Here is a 9,369-nt window from a genome sequence, read left to right on the forward strand (position 1 = left end):
TTAGCTGCACTCTGGTGGGAGGGGGCCAGAACCTTGGGAGGGGTGGGGCTGCGGTCTGAGGCTAGAAGGAACAGGAGCAGGAGCACACCCCAGTCCCAGGAGGGCTCTGTCAGAGGAGCAATGGCCAGATCGGCACAGGAACACTGAGCTCTGGGCTCCAGCACAAGAAGGTGAAGGTGAGGGTGGTCAGCCTCCAGGAGGAGGCTCGGAACAGGTAAGTGACTTGCCCCTGGCCAGGATCTGAACCTAGTCCTCCACATCCAAACCCAGGCAGTTCAGGGCAGCCTGGCTTCCAAAAGGCGCAGGTCAGCATGCCCATTCTGTTCTCTGGGTGGGTAGCCATGGGAAGGGACTGGACAGACAGGGAAGTCAACCCGAGGAATCTGGGTGTGTTCTCAGGGTGGTACAGATGATGACCAGAAGGAAAGGCAGAGAGGGTGTGCTGGAGAGAACCCTTAAAGGGGGATCCAACATTTGAACTTGACTGGAAACCTTTACACCAACCCTGTGGGGAAGAGGGACAAGACCAGTATTCATAATCAGCAACTTGGGAACACTGAGATCTGTAGGCACTACTCCCACAATAGCTGTTGGGTACTAAAATCCATTCAAGTATGTCCCCTCTCTAATCCAGGAGCACCATAAATTCCGAATCAATACTGGGGTTCAGAAAGCTGGCCTGCCCTGATGGGGTGAGGTGGGGCATGGTGGGGAATTTGGACTTGGCTGCAGGCCTGCAGCCAGAGGCCAGGCTCTAGATGGGTGGGTCCTGCTTAATCTGCAAGAGCAAGGGTCAGCCTTGCTCCTGCAGGCTGGCTGAAGGAGGCTAAGGCCAGGGCATGAGCTGGGGAGCGAGGTTCCCTCACTCTACCCTTCCCTTGGACTAAGCCCCACCCCCCTTGCCTCAACCAGAGACCCCACCTGTGTCTTCTCTTTGTCTCTTTTCCCAATTACAGAGTAAAGGATGAACTTGAAGTCCTGGGTTCAAGATTGGCTCAGCACCTGCTGTGTGGCCTTGAGCCAATCCCAGCCCTCTCTAAACCCTACCTGTGTAGAGGGCTCTATCCTGCATGGGAAGAAAAGGTGTCTGTGAGGGGTTGGGACTTACTACATCTGGGATCCTGAGACCCTGTGTGGAACTGGTAAGCCGGCTGACTGGGGACTGTAGGAGTGGGAGGCACACAGCTCAAAATCTCAGCTCCCCCTCTATGTAGCCGTGTGATTCATTAGCCTCTAGTATCAAAATTGAACTTGCCTGGGCTGGGGTTGTGGCTCAGCTGTGGAGCGCTCACCTAGCACATTCGAGGCCCTGGGTTCAAGCCTCAGCACCACATTAAAAATAAATAAATAAAATAAGGACGATATTTTTAAAAATTGAACTTGCCACACTCCTATTTAATATTCACAGCCTTCTGAGGAAGTCACACATTCTTTTTAAATTTTTTTTTTAGATGTTGATGGACCTTTATTTTATTCATTCATTTATACACGGTGCTGAGAATCAAACCCAGTGCCTCACACATACTAGGCAAGCACTGCACCACTGAGCCACAACTCCAGCCCAGGTCACTCATTCTTTAACTCAGTTATTTGTTCACCCAACAGTGTGGAGCTGCCTGCTAAGCTTCTGATAATTCTAGGGACTGGGGTTCTGCAGGAACCAGGTAATTTTCTAATACAGTGGGTTTGCAGAGAAGCAGACTCTATCCGGGGCATCAGCAACAAGGCCAGCACAGCTCTCCACCCCGCAATCTAGAAGTGGGAGACAATGAACGAACGAATGAATGCGTCAGTTTGAAGATACAGAGAATCAAATACTGACGGAACGGGATGCTCAGCCTGCTTAAGAGAGGTGTGAGGGACAGAGGAGCTACCCTCACGGTAGAACCACTGGGTGAGGGTCCCAATAAACGCTCCTTAGGGGTCAGCTGTTATTATTACCTTTATTATTTTGAGTCCTGGCTCCCCCATGTGCCAGTTCTAGGCTCTGGAGTTTCCTCCTTTGTAAGCGCTCAGGTTGCGGGGCAGGGAGGGCGGCGGCTAGCCCTAGGAGGGCGCCCCAAACAAGTTTGCGCCTCCCGGCCGGGCTGCGCCCCGGGGGCGGGACGGCCTCTAGGGGCCGACGGCGAACTACATTTCCCACAATCCCGGTCCGCCGCCATCTCGGCCGGTGGGCGGTGGCTGCGTTGGGTCGGGCCCTTCTAGCCCGAGGGCCGGCTCTGTCCACCCCAACCAGAGCCGCCTCCACTGGGGGCGTGGGACCCCCGCCAAGTAGGACGTCTGAGCACCTGGGCAGCTCCTGCCCGCCTTTTCCACTTCTCCATTCTTGGGAACCCGGTCCACGTGTCGGTCCGCTCAGAGGAGCCCGCTCGTCCCTTGCAGGCCAAGGGGTTTAAGGACCCAGACCCCTGGGTCTCCCATGACTCCTCACGGACCCACGCCCTACTCCCAGGACCCTCTCCCCTCCATGCCTCTGTGCGCCCGCCCCCGCCCCCCATTCTGTCTCAATGAGGACAGAATAAGACCGGATCCAATGAGGGCTAGAGATCTGGCGGGTGCGCAAGTCCTGGTATCAGATGCTTAGTATAAGCCTGGGTTTGGGGCTAGGAGGTTAAATTAGGGGCGTGCGAACAGCCAGGCCCAGACCTCCGCGGACTGGACCCTCCCCTACCCGCTACCCGGAGGCGGGGTGGGGGTGAGGGGCCCAAAGCGGGGCTGGCCCTTTAAGGGGGTGTGGTCGGGGGGCGGAGGAAGAGAGCTAGACAGAGAAAGCGGCTTCGGCGGCGGCGGCTGCTCGGGCGGCGGCCGCGGGGGACAAAGGGCGGGCGGATCGGCGGGAGGGGGCGGGGCGCGGCCAGGCCAGGCCCGGGGGCTCCGCATGCTGCAGCTGCCCCCGGGCGCCCCCTCCGCCGCCCTCGCCGCGGAGCCGCGCGGAACCGAGCCCGCGAGCTAACCTGAGCCAGTGGCCCGGAGCCAGCCGGCGGGCGTCCGGGAGGCGGCGGCGCAGGGAGGGGCCCGCGGCGCGCACGTGGCCCCGGCGGCCGCCATGGCGGACAGCGGCCCCGCGGGGGGCGCGGCGTTGGCGGCCCCGGCCCCTGGGCCGGGCGGTGGTGGCCCTGGGCCCCGCGTGTACTTTCAGAGCCCCCCTGGGGCGGCAGGCGAGGGCCCGGGCGGTGCGGACGACGAGGGCCCAGTGAGACGCCAAGGGAAGGTCACCGTCAAGTACGACCGCAAGGAGCTACGGAAGCGCCTCAACCTAGAGGAGTGGATCTTGGAACAGCTCACGCGCCTCTACGACTGCCAGGTGTGTTCCCCACCCCGCGCCGACACCCTAAGATCAGTCCCCGAGTCGTCTGCCAGGCAACCCCACCGTGAGTCCGCCTGTCACCGGAGTCAATGGGCGCTCCGCTTCCGCGCGCACCCTTCTCGGCACTCCCCGCCCCCAGTGTATGCTCTTTCTTGTCTGACCTAAGTCGTTCCAGCCTTCTCCGCTGCCTCAGACCCGGCCTCCTTCATGCCACTCCCCAGGTCAAGCGTGATGTCCTCCAGAAACCTCGAGGGATAGCCTGGCATGGGGCAGGACAGGGGCGAGCCTGGGCTGGTAGTGGAAGGAGATCTAACCCACCGGCTTAGCTTAGACTTGCTAAAAGGCGCTGCTCTGACTGGTGAGGGTACTCTAAAGGGTCTGCTTGTTTTAATGGGCGAGCTTGGAGCCCTGTCTTGGTGTACGGGCAAGTTAGCTCCATCTCTGGTCTCGGGTCTCTGGTTCTCCACCCCATGACTCCCTGTTTGCTCAGATGGTGACTCAGGCCCCCCGGGGCAGGGTGGAGGAGTGGGCTTGCCGGGTGCTGCCTACCCTACCCTAGCCTAGCCCTGGAATGCAGCTGGCTCTGAAGGGGATAGCTGCTTCCTGAGGGGGAGGGGTGGTGGGCGCCCCCCTCCCTCCCCAAAGCATGGGCTCTTTGTTTCCACTTTTTCAGGCATGGGTTCTTCCCACTGACCCCTCACCCTTTACTTCCTCCTCACTCCCAGGAAGCTATGACAGGTGTTTGGGGGAGGGGAGGGGTTGTGATGAACTGGGACAGCTGGTCCCACCAGTGCTCTATTGAGATGGGGGGCCCGGAAGTCCAGGAGACACATCTGCCAGGTTCCCAGCCCAAGGTCCCCAGCCCTGGCTGTCTGGCCTTGTCTGGCACCCCCGGTGCCCACTGGCAGGGACAGGAAGCTCCCCCCATTGGGCAATTTGCCTTGGCACAGGCCTGATCTGTTTTCCTTCTCAGAGCAGCTGCCCTGTCTGCTGGGCAAAGGCTCCGCTGGTGCTGAGGTAGGCAGGGACCTCAACTCCAAACCCCTCTCACTCCTCGACTCAGGCCCTTGTCTCGCCCTCCTCCCCCACTGCCACCCCAGGAAGAAGAGATCCCAGAGCTGGAGATTGACGTGGATGAGCTCCTGGACATGGAGACCGATGATACCCGGGCTGCCAGGGTCAAGGTGAGGGGGTTTGGGCAGCAGGTAGAGGGCTGCCTGGAGGCCCTGGAGCCAGGCCTTCTCTGGTCTGAGTCATTTAGCTGTTACCTCAGGTCTCAGTTTCTGCCTCTGAAAAATGGGTTTGACGGTACTTGCCTAACTGTGACATTTCTGCCTCCAGTTGGCCCCTGTTCCCTGGAAGTGGGTATAGGGGAACTCTAGACCCCCATCCCTGAGAACTCACAGTGTACTTACCCCTCCTTCACCCCACCCACTAGGAGCTGCTGGTTGACTGTTACAAACCCACCGAGGTAAGTGGTTTTCCCAGAGGGTGGGATGGAGCCCCAGCTCCTGTCACCTTGGGGGTCTAGTATCCCTAATGCCACCCCCTCCTGTCTAGGCCTTCATCTCTGGCCTGCTGGACAAGATCCGGGGCATGCAGAAGCTGAGCACACCCCAGAAGAAATAAGGGTCCCTGACCCAGGTGAATGGTGGCTCCCACAGGACAATCGCTGTCCCCGACCTCGTAGCAACAGCAATATCAGAGGACCCTGTGGCCAGGCCTGGTGCCATGAGCAGGGTTCCCCATGCCCCTGGCTTAGGGGCCTCTTCCCTTGCCCCCTCAGTTTTCCATTTTTGGGGTTTTTTATTGTTATTAAACTGATGGGACTTTTTGTGTTTTTATATTGACTGCGGCGCGGGCCCTTTAATAAAGCTAGGATCCTTTGGAGCAGCTGATAGGCTTGGCTGGTCTTTTAGGGGGTACACTTTGATCTACAATTGCTGCCAGCTCAGCTTCTCCCCAGGTGACCACAGGTCTTCCTAAGGGCCATGTAGCCATGGCAATATACCTGTGCTGCCTCCCAGACCAGGCACTCAAAGGAGCTGGGGAAGCAGAGTTGCTGGTGACAGATGTGAACACTATTTCCCCTGGGCAAGGTCACCATGCCACTGAGCCTAGACCTCCAAGGTTCTGCAGTCAGAAAGGAGAGCAGGGTAGGGAGATACCCGGAAAAGGGAGAGGCTAAACTATGGTATTTTATTTTTGTTTGGTGAAGCCAGAGTTGAGGGGACCTGAGCATGCTAAGCGAGCACTCTACCACTGACCATACCCCAGCCCTGAAGCTACGTCTTAATCTCTCAGAGCCCACAAAGAAACACAGGTTCACTCCTTGGGCTTTTAAGGATTTTTTTGTTTTTTAAAGTTTGGTCCCTGATGGCCCCCCACCCTCTGCCCCTCCATGGCAGCTGGCTACAGTTCTGAACGTCTTTCAATCTTGAGCAGTTCCACCTCGAACACCAGGGTTGCGCCACCTGGAGGGAGAAGTAGGGTTAAACTTGAACCTGGGCTCCAGGGAGAGGGTGGGTGGGGTGGTAGGAAGGGTTATTACCTGGGATCTTTGGGGGAGCTCCCCGTTCTCCATACCCTGTCAAAAACACACAAGAAACAAAGTGAGCTGTGCCACGTTCTCTTCTAATAACTCAGGCAAAGAGAGGAGTGGTCCTGCAGCAGCAAGGCCAGAAATGGAGGGTGAGATGAAGACGGGAAGGGATACCACAGGCCTGCTAGAGGACAGAGGATGGGCACTATAGCTGAACGCCCAAGCCTTGCCCTGTCTTCATTGCTGGGCACAGCCAGACTGGAAGGAGGCATGGGCTGTAGTGAATGGATAGGGTGGGGATCAGTGAGGCTGAAGCTACCTTCACCCTTCCCCCAAAAGACCCACAGGGACTCTTACCCAGCTCAGATGGGATCACTAGCTTCCGCTTTTCCCCCTCACACATCCTGCAGGAGAACACATGCTCAGCCAGGGCAATACCCAGGCTCCTGGTGGGGCTTGCCTCCCACAGCTCACCTCCTAGATCATGGCCATGCACACCCCATCCCTCCAACCCCAGACTCACCCCAGCAGCCCCTGGTCCCAGCCCTTGATGACCTGGCCTGTGCCAAGGGAGAAAACAAAGGGCTGGTTCTGGGGCAGGCTGCTGTCAAACTCCGTCCCATCTTCCAGCTTTCCCTGTGGAACCATGGGAAGACTTGTGAGCAGAAACCACTCCTGATCCCCCTCCTCACCTGCCCTTCATCAGGCCTGCCCCCATAGCACTGTGGCCATAGACCTTAAGGGCACAGAGCCTGGCGTTGCTCATAGTTCATTCTAAAAAATCTGCTGGTGGCCAGGTATGGTGGTGTGGGTCTGTAATCCCAGCAACTCAAGAATCTGAGGCAGGAGGATGACAAGTTCAAGGCCAGCCTCAGCAATTTAGCAAGGCCCTAAGCAACTTAGTGGCCCTGAAGGGCTGGAGGCGTGGTTTAGTGCCCCTAGGTACAGTCCCCAATACAAAAAAAGAATCCTTCTGGTGTCCAGTTGGGCAGCAAACAGTGAAGGATGAGAAAGAACTATGAAAATGTACTTATACGTGAGAAAGGACTTGCCCTATGTCACCCATCTGGTTGGGGAAGAAACCAGACTCAAGTTCTTCCAGGTCCCCGGAAGCCCCACCCACTCCCAGGAGCTCCGCCCCTCACCCACCGTGTAGTGCATGTGCAAGACGTCTCCCTTGCGCGATTTGATGGGACAGTGGTCCACCCGCTTCTTGACCCCGATCTGCAGCTTCCGTTTGCCCTCGGCCCTCGTGGCCATGGCCAGGGCACTCAGGCAGACGGACAGTACTGTCAGGATCCAGCTCAGCCTCATGTCTCTGCGGGCACAGACCCCGACCGACAGACCGGGAAGAGGGTGGGGAGGGCATGGAGCACCACCAGATACCGAAAGGATTCCACCCCCAGCGAAACCTTGCCTGCCCCTGGGGACCCCCCTGTCCCGGGTCACCACCCTCTCCCCCAAGGCTCCGCGGCCACACTTACCAGTCCAGTGAGAAGGGGGCTTGGATGAGGACCCCAGCAGCGAGGGGAGGGGGTCAGGGGAGGCCACAGCAGCCAGGGCCCCGCCCCTTTGCTCACCCCCAGACCTTCCCTCCCTCGCGGTCCCCACCTCTGCTCTTCAGTTCCCACCCGTCCCTTTACGCAAAGTCCAGACCCTATCTGACTGCACACCAGTTGCCCCGACTGAGCGGCCCCACTCACGCCACACCCAGCTGCCCCCTGCCCAGCACACCCACACCTCTGAGGCCGCTGCAGGGGGTCGGCCCCGAGGCACCCACACATCCCCACTGGGTGGCTCCGGGGAGGCCCGGTCCTCCGGAGGTACCCCCCAGCCTGGCCCTGTGCCTCCTCCGGAGGCTCCACCCCAGCTCTGCGCCCTGGGGGGCCTCCGAGGCACCCAGACTGGCCCGGTGTCGGCTGGCCGCCGAGCCCGCTCCACCCACACCACCTCTCCCGGGGGAGTTCTCGGCCTACCGCGTCCCCAGGCTCGGCCACCACGGAGACCGCCCCCGCGTGGACGCCCCGGGCCATTACTCGGGTTTAGCCCTTCGCTTGGCTCCTTGGCTCCGCCCTTTAGAGAGTGTAGTTCCGCCCCCGGCCCTGAAGCTCCGCCCTCAGCCGAACTAGACCCCTTTTCCTGAACCGCAGCCACGCCACTCACCGGCTGAGGCCCCGCCCCCAGTGCCTGGGCTCCGTCCCCCTCGGTCTCCGAACCCGAGGCTCCGCCTTCCACCTGTTCCAGCTCCTCCTCCAAGGGATAGGCTCCGCCCCCCAGCCGTCCTGGCTCTACCCCCCGTCCCCGAGCTCCGCCTTCCACCCGCACCCGCTCGGAAGGTCCACCCGTTTCTATTCCACGTCCCGCCCCGAGCTCCAGGGCTCCGCCCCGTGCGGCGTGAGAACCCTCCCCCTGCGGCATCTCCAGACAGCTCCGACCCCAGCCCGTTTCCTCGTCACCTATCCCTCGCTGACACGCGGAGCCCCGGCCCGCTTCTGCCCGGCCTGATCCAGCCTGCCCTCCTGCACCCCGGCTCCCCCCAGCCCGGGCTGTGGCCCCCGCTCACCTCCTCGCCGCGCCCCCGGAGTCAACCCCGGTCGTGCTGCCACCTCTGCGCAGGCGCGTCCTAGTCGCTGCAGGCCAGGCCACGCCGCCCTCCTTTATTGGACCATACGAAACCCGCTGCCACACCCCCTAGCGCCGCTTCTCCCCTGGCTCCGCCTCCCATATCGCCACGTGACTTATACGTCACTTCCGGTGGAGTTGTAGTCCGTTAGTTTCGGTCAAAATGACTTCTAAAAGGGTCAGAGTGACATTTTCCATGCATGTATATGTCAAAATACATCTACTGTCATGTATGTCAAAAGAGAAAAAATAAAAAAGAAATTATAAAAAAAATGGGTCAGAGTGACGTTATAGTCAAACAGTCATGGGTTCCCCAGGAGGTCTTGAAGTCCCTGGCCTCTTCCACAGCAATCCTGCTTGCCACTGGCCTCTTCGTACACTCCTGTGGGAAGAACTGGGCTTCGGAGTAACACTCGGGCTTGAAGTCCAGATCTGCCATTGGTTGTGGCTGTGTGACCTTGAGCGGTTTCCTTCGCCTGGTAGATGGGCTTGATGACACTCACCCCACGGGCCTCTGCAGGACTGGGACAATGTGCAGCGCCAGGCCCTGGAGTTCGTGAAGGCTCCTCCCCTCCCCTCTCCTACAGCATCTATGCCCACCTGCCTGTGCACACCGAGCGAGCACCAAGAGAGCACCAGGTCATGACTGCAGTAGTCTGGCTGGGCCCATTCCTAAAGGACAAAGTTAATTTTCAGGGACCCCATCACCCACTAGTGCCCAACTGGTGGAATCAACAAGTAGCTCAACCTGTAGCTGAGAAGCAGCTAAACCTAGGTGCAGTGTTAGGTGTTAGGGAAAGACTTAAGGCCTAATTTCCAGGCCAATTTGCCTGAGTCCATTTCTTCAGTTGAAAAAAAAAAAAATCATGACACAGACCTTAAGAATTGAGTAAGCCAG

At 59.1% G+C, this 9,369-nt stretch overlaps 3 protein-coding genes across 5 annotated transcripts; 1 reads left to right on the forward strand and 2 right to left on the reverse strand.

The window, feature by feature from the left end:
• The first annotated feature begins 2,841 nt into the window (after positions 1-2,841).
• Positions 2,842-5,205, forward strand: Ppp1r14b (protein phosphatase 1 regulatory inhibitor subunit 14B). The gene is made up of 4 exons (XM_027944489.2): positions 2,842-3,304; positions 4,408-4,491; positions 4,746-4,778; positions 4,868-5,205. Exons 1-4 carry the CDS (start codon positions 3,047-3,049, stop codon positions 4,934-4,936), a joined length of 444 nt encoding a protein of 147 aa, XP_027800290.1. The 5' UTR covers positions 2,842-3,046; the 3' UTR covers positions 4,937-5,205.
• A 434-nt stretch (positions 5,206-5,639) lies between these two features.
• On the reverse strand, positions 5,640-8,514 carry Fkbp2 (FKBP prolyl isomerase 2). Of its 3 annotated transcripts, none has more exons than XM_027944493.2 (6): positions 8,413-8,514; positions 6,999-7,167; positions 6,373-6,485; positions 6,207-6,253; positions 5,859-5,894; positions 5,640-5,781 (listed from the first exon to the last, which is right to left on the reverse strand). In XM_027944493.2, exons 2-6 carry the CDS (start codon positions 7,161-7,163, stop codon positions 5,720-5,722), a joined length of 423 nt encoding a protein of 140 aa, XP_027800294.1. In that variant the 5' UTR covers positions 7,164-7,167; positions 8,413-8,514; the 3' UTR covers positions 5,640-5,719. The 3 variants fall into 3 exon arrangements, with proteins under 3 accessions (XP_027800294.1, XP_027800292.1, XP_027800291.1); XM_027944491.3 differs by lacking the exon at positions 8,413-8,514 and adding an exon at positions 7,826-7,916; XM_027944490.3 differs by lacking the exon at positions 8,413-8,514 and adding an exon at positions 7,334-7,427.
• Positions 7,470-8,384, reverse strand: LOC117794877 (dapper homolog 3). Its single transcript, XM_034636883.2, has one exon. It carries the CDS (start codon positions 8,265-8,267, stop codon positions 7,470-7,472), a length of 798 nt encoding a protein of 265 aa, XP_034492774.1. The 5' UTR covers positions 8,268-8,384.
• Positions 8,515-9,369: the final 855 nt, after the last annotated feature.

Source organism: Marmota flaviventris, chromosome 9 (assembly GCF_047511675.1).
Source record: "Marmota flaviventris isolate mMarFla1 chromosome 9, mMarFla1.hap1, whole genome shotgun sequence".
Classification (NCBI taxonomy): domain Eukaryota; kingdom Metazoa; phylum Chordata; class Mammalia; order Rodentia; family Sciuridae; genus Marmota; species Marmota flaviventris.

Excerpts from the sequence above, each read along its gene's own strand:
- Ppp1r14b (XM_027944489.2), top strand. The coding sequence starts at position 3,047 with ATGGCGGACAGCGGCCCCGCGGGGGGCGCGGCGTTGGCGGCCCCGGCC. Across the intron at positions 3,305-4,407 it reads CGCGCCTCTACGACTGCCAG|GAAGAAGAGATCCCAGAGCT; the intron begins GTGTGTTCCCCA and ends CTGCCACCCCAG. Across the intron at positions 4,779-4,867 it reads ACTGTTACAAACCCACCGAG|GCCTTCATCTCTGGCCTGCT; the intron begins GTAAGTGGTTTT and ends CCTCCTGTCTAG.
- Fkbp2 (XM_027944493.2), bottom strand. The coding sequence starts at position 7,163 with ATGAGGCTGAGCTGGATCCTGACAGTACTGTCCGTCTGCCTGAGTGCC. Across the intron at positions 6,486-6,998 it reads TCTTGCACATGCACTACACG|GGAAAGCTGGAAGATGGGAC; the intron begins GTGGGTGAGGGG and ends ATGGTTCCACAG. Across the intron at positions 6,254-6,372 it reads TGGGACCAGGGGCTGCTGGG|GATGTGTGAGGGGGAAAAGC; the intron begins GTGAGTCTGGGG and ends GTTCTCCTGCAG.
- LOC117794877 (XM_034636883.2), bottom strand. The coding sequence starts at position 8,267 with ATGCCGCAGGGGGAGGGTTCTCACGCCGCACGGGGCGGAGCCCTGGAG.